The sequence below is a fragment of the Girardinichthys multiradiatus genome, chromosome 9 (genome assembly GCF_021462225.1).
Source record: "Girardinichthys multiradiatus isolate DD_20200921_A chromosome 9, DD_fGirMul_XY1, whole genome shotgun sequence".
Taxonomy (NCBI): Eukaryota; Metazoa; Chordata; class Actinopteri; order Cyprinodontiformes; family Goodeidae; genus Girardinichthys; species Girardinichthys multiradiatus.
In genome coordinates this window covers 12,031,032-12,053,156 of record NC_061802.1, presented here as the reverse complement: position 1 = coordinate 12,053,156, position 22,125 = coordinate 12,031,032, and the positions used below count along the sequence as shown (strand labels likewise).

The window sequence follows — 22,125 nt, the reverse complement described above, 5'->3', positions numbered from 1 at the left end:
CCTCATCAACCAGGTGCTAAGAAACCATTTGCAGCTCGAAATTACACCTTAGCAATATCCTTTTTCCTGTTTCAAACGTGGAGCACAACTTTTCTGTATTAGGATTCGCGCTGCTGCTGTAATGTTTGCGACAATCGATTTACGACACTTTGCTGTTCTAAGCCTTTCAAAATAAAAGCATTGGCAGCGTTACTGCCGCAGCAGAATAATAAACACTTATGAACCATACCATTTTTTTGTGAAACGTATGCATTTATAAATAATGTCTCGCTGTCGTTAAATTTAGCAAATTTTCGATTGTCCAAACAATATTTTATTGAACCGAAGCCACAAAACTGAATGTGATGATCCACATATCCATATGTCACCAGGAGGTTTTCTAAACCGTACTTTCTCGTTATGTAAATATGAGGGAAAACAAGGAATTTCTGCCCGCACTCAGATCTAAACTCCAATACAGGAAGTCAGAGTTTTCAGTTATAGTTTCTTCTGCGGACTCTGAAGCACTCAGCTCAGCTCTAATCCACCTGCAAAACACCATAGATCTGGCTTGAGATCCCAGGCAAATATAAGAGGTAAGAATGAAACTATAACTAAACTATGTTTAAATATATCCATACTTCACTCTCACATTTATTGCCTTTGTGTTGAATTTATTAAGTTTTGCTCAACACACAAATTCAATCCAGCTGCGAAATTTTCAGTATGATTATTATTAGAACAAAAATGCGGGAATTACTTTCCCTCTTTTATTAATTATTTTTTATTTATTGTTGTTGTTATTTTTATGTAGGGTGTTTCAGTTGTCAGCCAGTGCGGAAATCGAAGGTATCACTGACATAAAAAGTAAGAAACATTAAGACGCATTTAGGAGGTTATATTGTGTAATTATTTTAAATACATACAGGTGCGGCTCAGTAAATAAGAAAATAAGTACAAAGTCGATTTTTTTTTTTTGTTATTCAGTTTTAAAAGTGGAACTCATACGCTGCCAGTCAAAACTTTGGACGTACCTTTGTCATTCAATGAATTTTCGCTATTATTACCTCCTTCAAGGTGTTTATGTTTTTCTCGGCCTTGGTTTGTCCGCCCGTAACTGATGGCGAGATTGCCTGGTTAAAATCTATGCGTATCGCAGGTGTTTTTTAACGGGTAGCTGGCTCCAAGAACACCGCCAGTTGCCATTACCAATTCATTTTGCGACCCACCCGTTCACATTCAAATATACCAGAATAAAATAATTGAAACTGCGCACATGCATAAATAACCGCAATATTAACTGTCCGCAATATTATTGTCTCTGCATCTTGTGACCAAGAATCTCATATAACCATTATTCCAAAAAAACTCTAGAAAAACGTCCAGTAGATCCCAAATGTAATTCTCTGTGTTGTTCACGAAGTACCCGTAGTGTGGGTACTGAATCAGGTCCTGATTCAGGTCACCACGTCGGGCTGTTTCTGAACAGTTGTTGCACTGTAATTACAACGTCTGTATAATATGTTGAGGTTGGAGTCAGCATAGGTGGGCTGAAGGAATAAAACTAATAAAATCCAAATCATATACCTCCTGATGTGTTTGTGTTTTCGTGTCCAAACAATAGAGAAAAAATAATAATTAATTTACCAGCCGCCACAAAGACTTCCAGAGCAACACCATGCATACTTGGACTGATTTCACATTATCTTCTCTTGTAAAGTCATTTGTGTATATATGTATATTTAAAATATATTTTTATTTCTATTTCTTTATACTGACAACAACAAAAATCTTCACTGAGAGCAAAGGGTACAGTGGTCAAATTCCTTGTTTGTGTGCACAAACTTGGCAATAAAGCTGATTCTGAAATAAATGAAGTCACACAGCAATTAAACATAATGTAAATAACACAAACTTAGTACCCGATGTGCAGTGTGTGTATTTCAGTGAGAAATCACAGTTTGTTGTTACATACAAATGGACAAAACAAAAAAAGAAACTGTCCAGTAACACCCTACAGGTTATGAGTCAAATACACAGCATTTCTCCGCGATGCGGTGCACCATCTGGCTCCCGAATATTTTTGAAGGAACCTTTATCATCACCATTGGTGCAACAACTTGGAATTCCCAGTTGGTTCGCCACCCTGTCAGCAGCTGGTATATAGTGGCTATAAGTCATCTGTATAGAATGTATTTTCTAGTTTTTATTGAAGATCCATAGTGAAGACATCAAACTATGAAGAAAACGTATATAGAATTATGTAGCAAACACAAAACTGTGAAATAACATTTACACTTTAGATTTTTTCCTTTGCTTTGATTACTGCTTTGCACACTCTTGGCTTTGTCACGCTTGGCCTTCTCACCATGAGCTTCGTGAAGTAGCCACCTGAAATTGTTTTCCGAAGAGTCCTGAAGGAGTTCCCGGAGGTAGTAATAGAACTAAAGTTAAACCATTGAATGAGAAGGTGTGTCCAATCTTTTGAATGGTAGTGTATATAAATTCATTTTACACAGTGAAATATTTCATGTGTTTATTTGAATGACTATGGCTTACAGCTTGATTAATCTGTAAATTTAGTTTCTCCAAAATTACACGAGATCAGTCAAAATCAAAAACAGATTTTTTATTCAAAAGTGTTATGGAAAATGGCCTAAACCATCAAAGAGAACACTGCTCACTTATCTGGCTGGCTGTTAACAGAGGAATGAACATAAACATATTAATTGACAGTTGAGTGGAAGAAAAAAGTGTGGTAGAAAAAGTTGTAACAAGGATAACCCCTGCTTTGAGAGTATTCTGAAGAAGTCTATTCACTAGTTTGGGGAAGAATCACAAGATGTGTACTGCGGCAGTCGTAAACACTTGTGACTTCAGCCACAGGACACATTTGGACTGTTGAGCAACTGTCCAGTACTTTTGCTCCTTAGCTCAGGTAATATGCATCTAAATGTTGTCTCTGATTCAGGAGTGGCTTAACACAAGAAATGCAACAGTTGTAGTCCATGTCCTACAGTCCTTGTCTACCACTTTATCCTTCCACTCAATTTTCCATTAGTATGCATTAATATGTATGAATACACTTAGTAAATAGCCAGATTTTTTATTAGATCATTCTCGTTCTGGAGGGTACCAAAGACCGTCGGCTGGACAGTGTCAAATCAAACAATGATTGTGTGGGTCAAAACATTACATTTCTTTATCAGAATCAATTTTTTATTGGTTTTATTTAAAACTCTAATTTGGGTTTTTTGTTTCCATTGGCTGTAAGCCATAATAATAAAAAATTAACAGAAATAAATGCCTGAAATATATCCCTCTGTAGGTTATGAATCTACATTAGTAACAACATTCTTAATTGCTGAGATGCTCCAATGTTTAAACACCTTTTCTAGCACTAAAAACATTACTTGAAAGTATTGATTCATTTGATTCTTATGTAATTTGTTTGTTTTTCAGACTTAAACTTGAATTCACCCTAAAAGTTGAACTAAGCAGCTCAGATGTCCACTCTGAACTCACTGCTCTCCAGGAGCCAGCAGAGAACGATCAGCTCTCATCTGGGAACTGTCAAACTGAAGCTGCTCTACAAAGCCACCGTCCACGGCTTTACTGGTGCTGCCTTCCACCAGCGATGTGACAACCAGTCACCCACTGTGTCTGTGGGCTACAATACCTCTGGTTATGTGTTTGGAGGCTACACCAGGCAACCTTTTAGTCAGTCTGGACAGTATGTGAATGATGACCAGGCTTTTCTTTTTAGGCTTACTGGTGGAAAACTACAAAAATATCCAGTTACTAATCCTCCATATGCACTCCTAATGGATGGCAGCACTGGTCCTTATTTTGGAAATGCACTGATTTTTGTCAATGGAAATAGCCCAGTAATTTACAGCAATCCAGGAAACTATTACAACTTTAATGCTGCAGAAATGCACGGAAATGACCTGAACCTGACTGAATGTGAAGTTTACCAGGTGGAAGGTGAGTTCTTTGGGATAATTTGCATTTCACTGTGAGTGAAATAAAAAAACTGAAATTCTAATACACTGTATGTGATCAGCCTTATTACCTTATCATCATCACACTCTTTTGCACAAGTAATGTTTCACAAGACAAAAGGTGTGGATGTTAAATTTCAATTATTAAATATGTTTGCTCTTTAACAGAAACTACTGAACTTGAGAAACCATGGAGGACAATCATCTGGGAATCAGAGTAAGTCCAAAAGTATTTACACCCCTTGAACTTTTTCCATAGTGTGTCAACTTATAACTTCAATGTATTTTATTAAGACTTTCTGTGACCAATACAAAAGGATGCATAACCATGAAGTGAAAAAACATTCTCTTTAATTTAATTTAAATGATCAAATTTTTAATGTAATTTTTATATAATTACCATGCATATTAAACTCCAGTTGCCCTGATACCCATAATTAATATCTAGTGCAGCCAATGGCCTTCAGAAGTTAATTAATTATCAAATAGAGACCACATGTGTTCCAGCTGTTTTGTGAAGGCCTCAGAGGTTTGTTAGAGAACATTAGAATTCAAACAGCATAATAAGGACCAAGGAACACAGCGGGCAGCTTAGGGATGAAGTTGCAGAGAAGTTTAAAACAGAATTAGGTTATGACACAATATCCCAAGCTTTGAACATCTTTAAACACCAAATGAAAATGGAAACTAACAGGCCGAGCAGGCAAAGGGAGGCTTAATCAGAGAAGCATACAGGAGACCCATGGTAACTCTGAAGGAGCTGGAGAGACCTACAATCCATGTTGGAGACACAGCAAAGATCTGGAAGAAGCTTCTCTGGTCAGATGATGCCAACACTGAACTTTTTGGCCTACATCCCACTTTAGATGGAGCAGCTCTTCTTTCTAGGAATCTGGCCGAATTTATTAGTTCTCCAAAACTCTGACAACCCAGAGTTCAGACCAGGAAGAAGGGTCGTAATTTAACACTCCTCTCTGCAGCTTCTGTACTGCTACCCACCCATTACCCTATTAAGACAGTATCTCGCCCCTGGCCAAAATTGTATAGATTAAAAAATAATCTAAAAGGAGGAAATCATGAAATCAGGCCAGGCAGGCAAAGGGAGCATTAATCAAAGAAGCATACAGGAGACCCATGGTAACTCTGAAGGAGCTGGAGAGACCTACAATCCATGTTGGAGACACAGCAAAGATGTTGAAGGAGCCTTTCTGGTCAGAAGACACCAACATTTAACTTTTTTGGCCTACATGCAAACAGTGTGTAGTGGAACACTTATATTGCACTTCACCCTGAACACCACCATCCCTACAGTTAAACATGCTAGTGGCAGCATCATGCTGTGGAGATGTTTCTCTTCAGCAGCTGATCACTATTGATGGGAAGATAGATGGAGTTAAGTATCCTGGAAGAAAACCTGTCAGAGGTTTTCATGGGACTAAAGCAGAGGTTCACAGGACAACAGGACAACAAACCTACAGTATATATGCAGCTAGAGCTGAATGGTTTAGATCAAATCATATGTATTGTTAACTTTTTTCTTTTACCAAGTTTTTTTGTTGACACTCCGAGGAAATGAGCTGGAGTCAGTCTTAAGTTCTTAAAAGCCTAATTAATTTTGACCACATATAAAGTTGTGCTGCACTATATCCGCAGAAAGGGCCTCATAATTAGAATACAATACATATTTATCTTCTTGGGCACGCACACACCATACAATATACCGGACTTAGGCACAGACCGCAATCTAATTGGCCACATGCTAATACTGTGGGCAGGCCAGCCTCAGCACACATGAGCTCACTAAAATGTAAAAGTGTGAGCGTTGTTCCGAGGCACATATCTAACTGCAACAGACCTACTGGTAGAAGGTTTCGAAGAATACATTCCTGCTCTGAGAGAGAAAAGAAAAACAGCCGTTTACACTCTGCCGATCTAACAAAGCTTATTAAGGACAAGCAAGCTCAGGTGTCTCATTAAAGCTCAGTTAAATGATAAAAACAAAGTAAAACTGATATAGTGAGCCAGAATATTTTTGCTGAGTGTTCTGTTGCTGATTTTATGTTAAAATATATGGCGAAGGTACAAGTATGCCTCTGACATGCAGCTAAAGTCCAGTCACCAAAACTGAGCTTTGTAACAGACAGACAGACAGACAGACAGACAGACAGACAGACAGACAGACAGACAGACAGACAGACAGACCAATCGATCGATCGATCGATCGATCGATAGATAGATAGATAGATAGATAGATAGATAGATAGATAGATAGATAGATAGATAGATAGATAGATAGATAGATAGATAGATAGATAGATAGATAGAGACAGTATATAAAGATTGAAAGATGGAAAGAGACAGAAACAGAAACAAAGTCTGACAGAGAGACATGTGGATGGATAAATAAGAAAGATAGAGAGGCAGTTAAAACAGATAAAGAAATAGATATATACATTATATTTAAATTTAGTTGGTAGAAGATGAACATTGAACATTTTAGAGTTGTTTTATTCCTTATGAATGTTCTGTTGAATATGTAATGCCCCATATCTGTGGGTATAGAGAGTATCAGTATGGGTGCTTGACTGCCATGTGGCAATCTCTGAAGCTGAGGTTTTGATGATCTTAATTGGCACAATTAAGGATACATCTTCCTATCCAAATATGAGGAAGGGTATTTCTTAGCAAAGTTTTGCCACAATATCTATAAGCATTAGATCTTGAATATTTGATATAGTTACATTGACCCAATTATTGACATCGATTGTGGTACCGCAGAACCCTCCGTTTTTCCAGTATATTAATTCTTCCCGCAATTTGTTACATGACAAAGTTAGAATTATACCATTCCCATTTCACCTTCAATAAACTGAAATGTCAGTATGTCTTCATAAAACCCAGAGATCGTTTAACCGGTTGGTGAGTAATAGGGAAGGGAGAGACAGGATTAAAACAGTTGACATTGGCTTTAGTTTGGTTTGCTAAATGTCAGAGTTAGACACACTGATAAACTTAGAGAAGGTATGCAATGAAGACACAAGCGAGTCAAAGTTAGGGTTTAGCTGGCCAGGGAGAGACAGTCCATTCTCTCAGAGGAGCTGCTGCCTGAACAAAGCCTTTTATAGAATAAAGGAAAAAAACACTCATGTTTCACAAATACAAGTTCTACTGAATAAAACTGGTTCTATCCAGATACTGATACAGCACACACATCCACATCTGGCACTCAAGGACGTGAAGATTGGCTGGGGTGCGAAAAGCCCTCTTCCCAGGACACCCACGCATGCACACAAGTTCCTGCTCAGTCTGCATAGCAACCACCCAAATGCAACTCTAAGGCAAGATGACAATTCTGTTAATAGTTTATAAAACACTCAAGATCAATGTGAAAATTATTCAAACCACTTCTATCAAAGTTCACCAAACTAAATAAATGAAAATGTCTTTTAAGGATAAATCATTTAGGATAAAGTACCTTTTTAAACTAAGCAATGATAAATTATGTACAAATCTTCCAACACTGGATAAGAACTGATGACATGGACTTGAGTTTACTACTCGTTGCTCCTTTGTCTTTCCATTGCTGTTTTTCTGAAGGAGCTGCTGCCTTCTGTAATTCTTTAATGTTTTATACACATAGGTCCCTATGTGGTTTATCATTTACTATCTCCTGTACCAATTGTTTATTTACAGTGTACCCTGCTACTCTTTTTGCTGCAATGTCCACTGCATCATTTCCTCTTGCTATTTGTACCATCTCCTGTCTGATGTACTCTGCATTTAATTATGGTTACCTGTCGGGGCTCTAATAAAGCATATTAAAGGTCAAGCAGTTGGTTCATATGCTTAACTGGGGTGCCAGATGAGGTCAAAAAAGTTTTATTCTCCAGTGACACATGTCAATGCGCACAACCTAAACTGAGTAAGAACTATTACTGTAGATATTTTCAGTTTCTCCTTTACTTATTTACAATCTTCAGTAATGCTGAAAGCTGAGAGTGGCTGTGGTATTATATGTGCCACAATGACTCCAGTCCAGCAATGTGGGGTTTAATGTGTTCACTTTTCTGCCTGTTGGTCTCCTACTCCCCACCTTTTGAAAAAGAAGGCAAAACATGAAATGCCTCAAAGTTGTTGTGCAGATGACATGCTGTAGAGAGTGGAGTTTTAATATACAGTTTCTATGGTCCATCGTTGGGGGAGAGTTATCAACCTGATTGTGTTATTAGAGCTTTCAGCGGAGACACTAGGTTAGATAAGTCTGGGACACATTTTTTGCTTTCTGTATCAGGACCTTGGAAGCACATCATAGATTTAACAGTTGTGGGCTTGGAGTATTTATACTTGTATTATGTCAGACTTGTGCAAGGGTGTCATCTGTAGACCAGAAGAGTAGATAACACAACCCCAAAATGTTACTTTAGGTTCTTCTGTGTGGAGCTTGGGTTTGGAAACTTTGAATCCACTAGCAGCCAGTAATCATAAAACTGTTTCAGTGGCCACCACAATAGAGTCAGAGTGAGGGGCTGTCAATAGGATACAATCCACATACTGAAAGAGGGAGACATGGTGGTAGGGTCAAAGACTGCAGCTGTTGTTTTAAAACACAGTTATAAATTGCTGGGGAATCTGTAAAGCCTTGTGGAAGGCAAGTATATGTATATAGTGCACCTGATAGGTGATGGCAAACATTTTTTGAACATCTGGGTGGAGAGAGATGCAAAAAATGCATTGGCCAGGTCAATACAGGTGAAATACCTGGGTTCTGGTGAGATAGCATTAGGCATGGCGTATAGATTTGGCCTAATTAGTGGTGATCACAACTTTAATAAAAGGCATTAAATCTTGAAACATGCGGAAATCATGCTTTCCAGGTTTTAGAACGGGGTTTATGGGGGTGTTCCCGGGAGAGGTAAAGGGTATCAAAACTTTTCTCTGCCATGTGAGCGGGAGAGAAAACATTTTGTAGGTTGCAGGGTCGTGTGAGAGGAATGACAGATCATTTAGGTGTTAGTTGAGGAGGAATATCTGATATTTTTATTTTGGGTAGGCGCCCAGATTGTAGCATCCAAAAACCCTTTATCATGGGGCCCAGATTCCTAGCTTCTCCACCATCAGCTACAGAGATATTTCTTAATTCAACTATGGGGTATTCGCCAATTTCCAAACAATGATGTGTGATGTAGTTAAATGTGCAGTGTTGTGAACAATGAGAGGATGTTCCAAATGCACTGAACAGGTCTGAACAGAGCTCACTATTCTGTATTTTCTGAAAATCCAACAGCAGGTATGGTTTTCCTGTATAAAGGGAGTGCCGTGTTTAAAGCGGAATAACTGGTTCCTGTGTCAATCATGCACTTACAATCCTGGCTATTGATTGTAAGTTTAACCAGAGACTCAAGAAAGGAGTTCTCTGAACGTGCTGTCATTTCTGGGCATCCCTTCTGGGACATTTAGGTGTTGCCTGATGCTTGATCCCACTGTCCCCGATGTAGCTGCTGGGGTATGCAGGTAGTCCCTGCAACTGTGGTGGGTAGGTGTCATAACTAAAATAGGGAAGAGAACCTGATTGATGGAGATGAGGGCACTGGTTTACCCAGTGTCCCTGTACTCCACAATGAAAGCATGTGTTAGTGCAGTTGGTAGCAAATGTAAATTTGTTAAGTGGCTTTCCCCACCTTTTTGTTTTATAAAGGTATGACCTATATGGATAACCCTGTAGTTGGAAGAGGGTTGGACCAAATTGCGTAAGAGGGACCTGAGTTACTGGAGGTTGGACCTGTTTGTTCTGATTAACTTTATCCCTCAGTTCTTTCAGTTGTGACTTTACTAGCTATGACTGTAGGGTGGCTAGGTCCTTCTATTCCTGTTCTTGTTGATCTAGCTCATTATGAATGTATTGTGTAACATGAGCCGCCCAAACAACGTAGGTCATACAAGACAGTCCTACTATATTCTAATCCATGGAGCTCCCTCTGTAATTATAGCAAGGAGTTGAGTCTTTATCATCGTAGTGTCCTGTAGTGAAAATGGATTGTATGTGATGCAGGCCTCCAGTTGTAGCAGCAGGCAGCAGCGGCATCTGGTGGTCGGGACTGCATGTATCCATACAGGAGTGAACATTGCCCTGATTTAGAGGGTGGTCCAGGTGTAGGCTGATACGAGGAAACACAGCTCAGATTAGTAGAGCTGGTGGGTCCGAGGGGCACAGTTTGGTTCTGGGTGAACAGATTGAAACTGAACTCCGAAAAAGATTTTGTCTTTTTAAAGGAATTTTACTCAATTCTTCAGTTACAGTGAAGTAACACTCAGATGCTTGATTATTAAGGTCATTTTCAGGGAAGGAGTCAGTTTGCAATAATCTATTTTGAACTAGGGCAAATTATGGGAGGTGTGCTCTAAGGTTCAGATAGTGTGTGGGTAGTAGGTTGTATCTATGGCATTTCTTCTGTCATACATTTTTCTGCAAAGGGAGGACGTGAAACTGTGGGATTTCATTAACTTCTCACAGGAAACACTCAGTCTGATAAAAACCTTTTTGCCTTTCTCACAGCATTTTTCATCTGCCTTTTCTGCATTATTCCAGCTTCTTGTAACTTTGCTGTAGTCTGTTCAACACTCGCAGCAGCTTGCTTTATAAACATATTTTATTCACCCAACTTCTGGGGATCACTCTCCAAACATTCCTCTGTCCTGCTTTTCTTCCACCCACTCCACAAATGTCTCCATTCCTTTCTCTGTCTCACCCTTTTTCTGTCATCTTTCAATGGTTTTGGCCAGTACCGACCCCAAAGGGCCAGGTTTACAATTCCTCCACTTATCCACACTGTAATTTGACATTTCAAAAGGTTATTACAGATGTTATCTAGAGTGGGTGAATGGCAAACTGCCCAAGTGAGGACTCGATCAAGAAGCTTCAACCCAGAATCTAGTGCTCTGTGGGCTTGATTATTAAAGGTAACCCAGTCTGATCACTCGTTTTAATTCACCAACTGAAATAACACCCTTGCCGAAATATTCCCTTTTTACCTATTCCAATGCCCCTAAGAGAGGACTGCCTGAGATCAGTGAGAGGATAGGAATTGTCAGACAGTCTGACTGTCTGACACGCTAGCCCAACACTGTAAAAATATAAATCAGGCAGGGAACCGCCTCACAATAACAAATCTACCCGTGTCGTCATAAAACACATTAAAGCAGTTACACAAAATGCAGAAGGAACCAACTTCTCGACTGCTTTGCAGAAGGAATTTACATCTACAACAGCGTTTCTTGGGAGGAACAGCATCTAACCCGTGCAATTTTTGCAAGAGGAACCATCATCTCCACCGCTCATCGGGAGGATCAGTATCTATGCCAGCTAATTTTTTCCAATCAACGTATCAAATGCTTTAGCAGAGGTTGAGAACTTCTGAAATTTAGAAGGCAAATATCATTTTTATATTAGCCAATTTAATCGATACCCAGACACTGATTTCCTTTCCCTCACGTGAGACTATGTACTTAGTACTTTACATGTGGTCATTCAGCAACAACTCAAAGCCTTTCACTGTATTTGAATTAGAAAAGATTAAAAATGTAAAGATTTAAAGATTAGAGAATACTCTTCTTTAGACATTTACTTTTAGCTTATCTAATATGCAGAAATTTAGAATCAGTTTTCCTGCTAACCTCTTATTTTCAGCCGGCTGCAATTTTTTGAGAAAAGGATCTTCTCTAATCAGCTCCGCTGCTCCGCAACAGGACGCAGGCTCAGAGTCAGCCAATCGGGTCATGGCACCAAATCTGTTAACTTTTTTTCTGTCATCCAGTTCTTTTGTTGACACACCACATATAAAGTTGAACAGTGCTGGACTCTATCCGCAGAAAGAGCCTAAAGAGCCTCGTTATTAGAAGACAATACATATTTATCTTCCTGGGATGCACCGCAATATAATTAACTGTGTGAAAACATAGTAAATAACCAGTAAGTGACTAAAATATTTTTAAAAGGTCAATTCTAACAATATGTGTCAGAATTGCCCAAAGTCCAGGACTAACTTCATTTGCCAATTCTGTGGCAAAACTAGAAAACTGATGTACACAGATGTTCTTCATCTAATCTGACTAAGCCTGATCTGTTTTGTGATGAAGAATGGGCAAAACCTCAGTCTCTGGATGTTCAAAACTGGTCGAAAAATACACCAAAACTTGCAGCTGCAGCCAAATGAAACTAAAAACATACGTTTTCAGTCCATCATTTTTTAGATCCTTATTTATAAATCTATCAGAAGATCTACTGCACTTAAATAAGGACAATATAAATGTAAGTTTTACCTCTGAAGCCTGAAATTATTATGCAGCACATTTACTGGTACCAGCTTCTCAGTAATTTGATGTTTCTCTACAGGAAGAGAAATGAGCTGATGGAGAGCATCAAAACCTACGAGCCCACAGTCAGTCCTGTGTCCCAAGCTCGGGTTTTACTCATTGGACAAGTTGGAGCTGGAAAGTCCAGCTTCTTCAACTCCATCAACTCTGTATTCAGAGGCCATGTCACCAGCCAGGCCATCTCTGGTTCTTCTTCCACCAGCCTCACCACTCAGGTCTGTCTCTGCCTCTCATTCATATGGTTTCCAGTATTTCACATAAACAAAAAGCTTCCAATAGTGATTTTCTGGGTCAATCATTTCACCTTTTTCAGTTTCGAACCTACTCTCTGAAAGCTGGACGAGAAGGCAAACCTCTGCCAATCGTCCTGTGTGACACCATGGGACTGGAGGACAGCAAAGGGGCGGGGATTGATGTTGATGACATCAGCAGCATCCTTAAAGGTCATATGCCGGATCGTTACCAGGTATGATATTTGATTAGAGTTTGTGGAGCACAACCTGTCTGTAACATGAAGTAAATTCAAAATATTCTTTATTTACATCCACACAGTTCAACCCCGCTGCTCCTCTGCATGCTGAATCTCACGGCTATAACAAGTCTCCAGATTTAAAAGACAAGATCCACTGTGTGGCCTATGTTATTGATGCCTGCAAGATCTCCATTATGCCCGCAAAGCTGGAGGAGAAGCTGGAAACCATCCGCAGAAAGGTTAACTTGTTGGGTCAGTAGAACCTCTGGTTGAATCATTTTACTTACGTATTTCTTTAAATTCCAGCTTGATATTTAAATAAGGTTTCAACTCAGATTGTTTACAGCATCTTCTAAATATTCTCATCTGTCTTCTTTGTAGGGATTCCTCAGCTGGTGCTGCTCACTAAAGTAGATGAAGCCTGTCCTTTGGTGAAGGACGATCTGAGAAACATCTACAAGAGTGGATACATCAAGGACCTAGTGAGGATTCTTTTAATAATAAAAAAATGACTCAGTCTTGATGTTAATCTTGATGAAACCGTTCTGAATCATTGTTTGAACCCTCCTGTGATCCAGATGCAGGAGGTCAGTACCAGGGTGGGCGTGCCGCTGTCATGTGTTGTTCCGGTGAAGAACTACAGCGGGGAGTTGGAGTTGGACTTGAGCTGCGACATCCTGCTGCTCAGCGCCGTCATCCAGATGCTTCGCTTCGTCGATAACTACTTCGATGAGCTCAGCGACCGACTGAGCAGCGTCGGATCCAATGATTTAAAATCTGCATAAACAACCCCTCTAAAAACAGAAAGACAACTGTTTCTCATCAGTTCTTGAATGTCTTTAAATTGGTGCATAACGTGCTGCCTTTTAATAATCTTTTAACTTACTAAGTGGTTTTTAAGAAGTACTGGTTGGGTATATTTTTTCATTCTACAGGTTTGGAAGTAATAATCTGAGTCCAACAAAACAGAAAAATAAATCTGAAAGGGGTCAAATACATTTTAACTACAATGAGTCTGGATGAAGTTCTAAATACCAACATCAGTCTTTATCATTTCTCATGATTACCATGTTAAAACAAGGTAAAGAAAAATTCATTTCCGGGCATGAAACTAATGCTCCAAATAAGTAAAATGTAAGATTTATCTAAGTTTATAGCTTGCATGCATAAAAGTCCACTGATATTTGATTTTCTAGGATTCCTATGCTGGAAAATGAGGGTTTTATGTTTTCTATGTTTATTTTTTCTGTTAAGCTCCTCTGGTTTCTTGCTTTAAAAGCTCAGTTATTGCTCATTGACGCAGCATCTCTTTCCTACAAAACGGGGCTGGAATATATGAAGATATTAGATGGTGAAGGATTGGAACATGTTGCTGAGGTCTTGGGCTCTTGCATAGTTGCATACATTTTCTTTTCTTTCTGGTTCATACACAACTTTTAAGTGCGCTGAGGTTTGTTGTTTAAAGTTTAAATGACTTTGCTATACTTTTTTGAGTTGGGTTTATATAAGGAGAAATAATAAAAAACCAATTAAAATGTGTCGTTTTTGGTATTATTGATCTGTTTTGTTTTTTGATAGTTTTTTTTAAGATGTAAATTTGACTAATTGTGATACAATCAAGAGTTCACAGTAATAAATTAATCATTTTTTGCGGCATCACCCAGTTTTATCTATAATTGTTTATTTTACTATTGTTGGGAGTATGATTATTGATTGGATAATCTTGATCAATAATTATAATTACAAATCATAATCTGACAAAATAAATTTCTTAACCACAAATCCTCATTTACGAATCGAGACCAGAGAGGTTTCTGGTGTTGTAATTGTGGCTCGACGCCTCTGACAATTACAACCGTTAAATACTCCGTAATAGTTAATAACTATTGCCGGAGATGTCACTGTTTAATCGACCGTTTCTGCCGAAACGTGTGGAACTTGAACCTTATTTTGACTGACACATCACTTTTTGCACACAATGAAACACCAAACGCTCTCTCTTTATCTATGTGAATATTTATTAATTTTCACCTACTCAACATGCAAAATTCTACATACACAGGGGTAAACACATCTAAATAAACAAAATCAACAAACGGTAGAGGGTATGTATTGAGTCAACCAGCAGTTTATGGCACAACAGAGGAAAGGAGAAGATATGAAAAGGGGGGTGTGGTGATGACTGGTGGGGGTTTGGAGCGCAGCTTAGAGTGTCTTTTATGATCTTCTGATCATAAAACTTCCCCCCTTTACTCCTGAAACAAAGGATTGATAACTTTTGGCGGCAAGCTAGCACAGTGAGATTGAAGACAAAGGTAAAATGGAGAATTTTACCATGAGGTCGTTTTAACAGTCCAGTTTTGCAACGCACCTGCGTTCAGATAGTAAACACAGACAGCTCTGGGGAACACGGCGGATCCCGATATCAACATAACACATCAAAGTTTCAACAAGCAAGGTTACATGCACATATTATTCAGAACACGTGAGATCCTAACCAGCGATTCTGATCGCTTCTACAACCTCTGACCCTGCCCAGGACTTGAATAAAGAAATAAAAAAAAAGAAATGGATTTTACTTGTGTCGTCTTCTTCCTGGGCGAGGGAATTCGAGCGAGGAAAAGTGGGGTTAAGTTAATGTGCGTCCACAATTAACTTCAGGGGAACGGTCAGTCTTTGTCCTTTGGTCTTCTTGACAAAAAGGAAAAATATGATCTGACCATCAAAGTCGACTTGAAAATGAAACACGGTAGCGGTTCGTCTCTCCGAAACTCCGTGTCTCCAGTTACGTGTTAACTCACGTCTTCGATCGGCAAAAGTGAAATCTCTGGCCTTCCTAGTCCAAAAACTTCAGTTATGAATAGTTCGTTGTCCAACGAGAGAGAATGAATGAAACTCTGGACAGAGTTCTTCTCTTAAAGTGACGCTCTTCGATCCCTGGATGTGGGGTTCCAGCTGAAGGCCGTGTTTCAAACATGAGCGCCTCCTATATAGCATCCTGTGACGTCAGACTGGGGACGCCCAGTCATATCAGTCGCAATGCTTGATGGGATATGTAGGAGCGGGCTGTCCTGGGTACAAAATGGCCGATGCCATTGGAGGGGCACAGTGACGTCCAACAACGGGCAGATAATCCAATACTCAGCAAACAAGTGGTCCAACATTCCCCCCTAGGTTCAAAGGGTGAGATGAATCGCAGTCTTTGAAGCTACTGGGACCATTCTGTCCTTTGCTGAGCAATCAGTGATCCGTGGCGGAGCAGAACAAAACAAAATTGTCTCTGTGTTACTCAAAACCTACGACTGGGCAGGATAGAGGTTAGCCTGGGCAGGACTAACTCTGACTAAACTCATCCCTTTCTACATTGTTCAATGAGACAAATACAGGACAATACATTCACATTATCATTACATTCTTTGGTCATCAGCTTTGGTAATCCTGAGACAAAGTGAAACAATAACAGATATCGTACACTTATATGTATATATAAGAATAAAAGGAACAAACAAAATCATGGTTCATAGCTTATTCATCCAACTTCTATTAGGCACTGGACCCTGGCTATGTCGTTGGCAAAGGCGGTGCTATGAACCGTGAGGGAATGAATGTGAGGGAATCAATCCTGACCTGTAAACGCTTAACCTGCTGGTATGCGGTGTGTAATCTAAAACGAATGGTTAAAACAGGTTTAGGCTTAAACCATTGGCTCTTCCGGATGATGATGGGTTTTAATAGGACTCCTGTCTCTAAACTATCTAGATGTGGAAAGAGGGAGAAAAGAATAAACGAATTGCAGTATTTAGGCTATAAGCCAGGTGTGTTTGTGGAGGTTGCAAGGTGTCTGTTGTGGTGGACTTAGGATTTTTCTACTAAGTTCAGCAGAACTAGGCCAATGTGTATCTGTGCCTCGGTGGGACCGTCTACAGATGAACCAACCTCCTTTAACACGATTTTGTATGAAATCTCGGGCAGCATGGGTGTGTCCATTACATCATTCTTAAACACTTTTGTGAGGTCTGCTGTGCATACAGTGTTATGGAAAATTATCATTTCAACTTATAGTTTAAGACTGTGTCCTAGAAGGTAGTTATATGTTTAACTGTTTCTGTTGAAGAAAGTTGTTAGTGATTAGTGCATGTTAGTGTGAGTCAATGAAACATGCACCTATTTAACTAGTCCTACGCACTGGCCTCTCCTTTCCCGGACATTGAGACAAGCTCTGTTCTTGGGGAGGAGAGTTCGATGTAGGACTTCATCTGGTTCAGCTAAAGAGCAGCAGCTGGGATGATGGTGTCAACCTTTTCTGACAAGCATCCAACCCACTTGATGAAGCTGCATGTCGCAGTTAGGAGGAATTTGTTACCTCCTGTTAATTTTGGAGCTGGTTCGACCCAGTTGGTCTGAAGGTGGAACCAAGGTAATGTAACCCCCCTTCGCTGAAGCGGAGGTTTACTGGTTGGCTGGGATGGCTGAAACTGGCGGCAGGTTAAACATCCTTTGATGTAGACCTGGGTGTCGTGAGACCTTGGAGGCCAGTGCGCCATCTGCTGGAGGGTGTGGAGTGTGGCTTTGTAGCTCCTATGGCACCCTACAGGAGAGTAATGGGCGTCGGATAACGTGACCCCCCTTTGGTCTGTTGGAACAATATCCACAGCATGGGAGAGCTGTTTGATGCCAATCTGCACACTGGCTGTCTTGAGGAGAGGGCGGAGCCCGTCTACTAAAAGGAGTGTGTGGCTGTGTTGTGCCTCAGTTACAAAGGGGTCTTTTTGGCACAAACGGTCATACAGCTCTCTAATGGTTGATGGATGTCCCAGCCAGAATGCTAGTAGCACTTCTGGTATGAACATGGTTTCCAGGTGTACACCTTCCACCACTTTGGGGTTGTAAGTGTCCACACCTGGGTTCTTTAAAGAGCCAAGCAATGCATGACCGCCTCTGGCAGGAGTTTCTTGGATGGCCGGGTGCAGCTGTGTCTCGGAGGTGCACATGACCGGCTCTGATGAGGGCCTGAGAGGTCCTTCGGGCTCCTCTAAGCTGCTGACCTGATTGGTCACAACAAATCGTTCGCTGCGTGCACCCCGTGGGTTTTGCACCTCCGCCTGGACCCAGAGTTGGTCCTGGTGGCCGTCAATGAGTGGGGCCGGCCTGTCCAGCAGGTCCTGGCCACCAAGACAAAGGTCTTTGTTTAATGTGCACCTATAGATGGGGTGCACCAGAGCCGTGTCTTCGGGTGTAATGTCCAGCTCCACCCAATTAGTGATGCATGATCGGTTTTGGGTGCAGCTGGTGATACTTACATCACGAAATTCAGCCTGAAGTGGTTTACTGAGGGAGAGTATGGCTCTACTCGCCTCCTCAAACGAGACCGAGAACCACAGGCTGATCTCTGATCCTGTTTTAAAATGGAACCTCAGTTTGACCTGTTCTCCTATACTAGTGAGATAGTGTAGGTAACCTATATGTTCATTATGGTTCAGTTTGCCTAAGAACCGTGGAGCAATGATTTGTGGTGTTTCTCCTGGAGAAGTCCCAAGGGGTTCTTGGAGTTTCCCAGGTTTGTCTCCCCATCCGATCAGGTAGACTCTGATGGCTGTGGAGACTGGGTCCACGCCTAGTCATGCTGACAGGAAGTTTGGGTCTGGTTTAACTAGGTCCGCTTCCTGTTTCAAGGGTTGTGGGGGCATGGTGGCCTGACGCACTGCTTCCATCACCATCTTACGCAGGGCCTCCTCCATCTCTTTCCCCATAATCCCTTCTGCGTGTGGGTTCCACCCTCTTCCATCAGGTTTACCTTTAGGCTTCACGTGATGGTCAGGTCGTCTGTTTGACCGGAAATGGTCCGGCAACTTTGACTGTGGTTGGTATTCAGTACCACCCCCCCAGTCCAGCTGACCAAACCTATGTTGTTCCCTGAACCTGTTCTTCGCATAGGTTCTGGTTGAAGGCCTTTCCTGACCTTCTAATGCATGGCTGGTTCTTTCAGTCTGGACCTGTAAAACCCTAGCTTCGCTCTCCGATCCCTTGGTCGGGCGAGCACGTGTTTCCCACGCCATCTGAGCATATTTGCGGATCTCTTGCATGCTCATGGCCTTGGTCCTGCAATACATAGTAACTTCGTATCGCACACTTTCATGAAGGTTGTGGAGGAACAGGGATTTAAAAGCATGTTCCTCCTCAATGCCTGGCGCATTGCGTCCTTGGAAGTAAACGGCTCTCAAGCGCCGGTAATACTCCCAGGGTGCTTCGCTTTTCTTTTGCTGGATCGCGAAAGCACCAAGTGTGGCTGAGGCCCGGTCCGTGTACACAGAATATTCCTCCCTTAAAGCTTCGCAAAGGGTTGAATAACGGTCTCGGACTGCGGGTGTCAGGCTCTCCATGAAAACATGGACGCTCCTGGACGTTGTCTTCCAGATGAGCTTCAGTTTCTCCCGTGCTGATGGGCAGTACAAATCTAGAAGACAGCGTTCCACTTCCCTAAGGTAATCATCAATGTTTGATTCTGCCTTATTAGGGTCGAAACGCTCTATGTCTTTAGCAAGGGACTCAAGCTGGCGGGTGCGCAATCCACTTTCAGGGATTGGTCCCGGCCCATCTGAGTCATCATCGGGAGAGTTCACTCCGGTTGCACTCAGAGGGTATCGGTGCATCACGCCTCATCCTCGGAGGAGGCAGTGGAGGCTGCTCCCGGTATAACTGTGGGCCCTGTGCTTCCCGGACTCGGGTCCTGGGCAGCGGTTGAGGGCGGTAGGAGCTACCTGAATCCCAGGGGCGGCACTCCTGTCGCCGTGGCGGAGGTGAGGGATCGTAGAGGACCGTACTGCGAGTCACGTTTGACGGCTGCTCGCATCTGAACCGTGAACTATTTACACCTGCTGGGTCCCCAGCTAGGTACCGTTCATGGCTGCTGATTGCAGTGGGGCGGGGCACCGCACCACTGAACCTATTCTGACTACTTATCCCCGTTCTTATCTCGGTGGATGTCTGGGGAACCCCATGAGCCTGGAAAGGTAATCTCTGGAGAGCAGCTTCTACATCCTCCAGATCTGACCTGCAAGTTCTCTCAGGGTTTCGCAGGTGTGGCTCACCTCCAAAGGTTTCAACCTGTGAGGTGGGTTTCGGTTCGTCCCCCCATTCTTCCAAGGGGGGCGGGGTGGCATGGCTACCCTCTATTGCTTCTAATCTATTTCCCACTTCTGTTATTTCCCCTCGAAGGACATCCACCGTCTGCAACGTATCATTCAGCTCGAACTGCAGTTTAACGCGCTGGTCAACTTCCAACATTAACCTTCGCTGATACAACAGAGTGAGCTGTCCTAACACATCTGAGACCCGTCTGTCCTTCGGTGGGTTTCTAATGACTTGAAGCAACTCCTGAATCCTGGCTTCACATTGCTCAATGCCATAATCATTGAGGCCTTTACGCTCCTCGGGGGACAGCAGAATCAATGACCCTATCACCTCTTGTGCCTGCATTCCTATGGGGTCCTCCACCATACACACATCTCCAGCTGCAGTCTGGGATGTTCCCTCCATCTTTGGCCCAAAATGCACAATGCAAACACACAAACTGTTTATTTATGAACCACCACTAAAGAAATTAGCTGCACATAACAGGCTAAGCTATTCAGCTAGCTGTCTGATTCATACCTGTCTCTTCCAGGTGTATGGGTTTGCTTAAAATGGGCACACAGGTTTGACCGTTCAAACTGTGGCTTACCCAAGTCTATGCTTTAATGGGGTTAATCAAGCAAACATGCAAAAAAAAAAAAGAAAAAGGGAAAGAATTTTTTTTTTTGAAATAACCCAGAAACCAAGTTCAAAATAAAATTTTAAAAATGGGAAACGAAACTAAACATTCAATGCTGTTCTTAGCTTCAAATAAATGTTAGTGTTCTCTAATATGAATCACCTACCTTCCTGTTAAACAACTAAGTTAGTTTTATGAGTCAGGTCAAAACATGCTTCACACACTAAAAAAACCCAGCAAAAATGCTTAAAATTTTTCAAAAGTGGTAATGAATGATCTGTAACTTCAACTTTCAACTTTAAGTTATGCCCTTTTGATCATAGGTGATGGAATAATCTGCCTGTGTTAATGAATTGAGTGATTTAACAAAAATATCAACGTAGGAAATGCAATTCGCACTAGTGACCACCAGATGGTACTGAGTGCAGGTCTGCGGTTTGGGAAATCCAGCTGCAATCTGTAATCTATTAAATGGCCACCAGATGTAGGTGTTGTTCTCTAACTGACTGGGAGAATGTTGGTCACAACTGTAATTACGCTCAGTGGACACTGGGCGCAGGTCTGCTGCTTATCAGCGCTGGTTTTTACAACTGCAGCAGCAGGCTGGCGACTGGAAATTAACTTTAACTTTTCCACAAGTTAAACCAACTTTCACCTTGCATCCACAACAAACACCTCTGAAAGCTAATGTTATCCTTTGCAGTAGAACTGAGCACAACCTAATCGAAATCCCCTAATTCACAAACGTTCTGTGCGAAACTCAAGTCTCCCAATAACGTCTAGTTAACGGGGATCACAACTGTTCATTCTGTGCAACAGTGATTTGATGTCTGTCTTTTTAAGGCCCGTCAAAGGGACGCCATATGTTGGGAGTATGATTATTGATTGGATAATCTTGATCAATAATTATAATTACAAATCATAATCTGACAAAATCAATTTCTTAACCATAAATCCTCATTTACGAATCGAGACCAGAGAGGTTTCTGGTGTTGTAATTGTGGCTCGACGCCTCTGACAATTACAACCGTTAAATACTCCGTAATAGTTAATAGTCCAACACTATTTTAAAAATATAGTGTAAATATAACAATATTTCATTTGCACAGTAATGATACAGTCTGGGTAAGGTTTGGGTCAGAGGTCTTTAAATGAAGGATCATATCCAGACACAAATGAAGGCTCATCTGCTCCGTATATTTGATAAACCAGTGCATAACATTATGACCGCTGAAAAGTGAGGTGAAAAACTTTGATTAGGTCTTCATCACGGCACCTCTCAGTCATTGGTATTTATTTTGGCATCAAGGGAACATTTTATGCTCAAAGCCGAAGTGTTAAAAGCAAGAAAAATGGACAAAAATAAGGATTTAAGCGAGTTTTACCATGGGGCCATGTTGTGATGACCGGGCAACTGGGTCAGAACATCTCCAAAACTTCAGTTCTTGTGGGGTGTTTCTGCTCTGTGGTGGTCAGTATCTATCAAAGTGGGCCAAGGAAGGAAGAGTGGTGAACCGACAACTGGCTTGTTGTTTCCTGATACGAAAACA

The 22,125-nt window shown here is 41.3% G+C and overlaps 1 protein-coding gene across 2 annotated transcripts; it reads left to right on the top strand.

Moving 5' to 3' along the window:
* The first annotated feature begins 291 nt into the window (after nucleotides 1-291).
* LOC124874114 (interferon-induced protein 44-like) lies at nucleotides 292-14,365 on the top strand. 2 transcript variants are annotated; one of them, XM_047375332.1, is made up of 9 exons: nucleotides 292-575; nucleotides 794-846; nucleotides 3,442-3,966; nucleotides 4,152-4,200; nucleotides 12,373-12,568; nucleotides 12,667-12,819; nucleotides 12,906-13,077; nucleotides 13,207-13,307; nucleotides 13,404-14,365. In XM_047375332.1, the coding sequence occupies exons 3-9, from the start codon at nucleotides 3,486-3,488 to the stop codon at nucleotides 13,608-13,610; spliced, it is 1,359 nt and encodes a 452-aa protein (XP_047231288.1). In that variant the 5' UTR covers nucleotides 292-575; nucleotides 794-846; nucleotides 3,442-3,485; the 3' UTR covers nucleotides 13,611-14,365. The 2 variants fall into 2 exon arrangements, with proteins under 2 accessions (XP_047231288.1, XP_047231287.1); XM_047375331.1 differs by lacking the exon at nucleotides 794-846.
* Nucleotides 14,366-22,125: the final 7,760 nt, after the last annotated feature.

Coding starts and splice junctions, on each gene's coding strand:
- LOC124874114 (XM_047375331.1), top strand. CDS start 3,486: ATGTCCACTCTGAACTCACTGCTCTCCAGGAGCCAGCAGAGAACGATC. Junction 3,967..4,151: donor TGAAGTTTACCAGGTGGAAG/GTGAGTTCTTTG, acceptor GCTCTTTAACAG/AAACTACTGAACTTGAGAAA. Junction 12,820..12,905: donor ATATGCCGGATCGTTACCAG/GTATGATATTTG, acceptor ACATCCACACAG/TTCAACCCCGCTGCTCCTCT.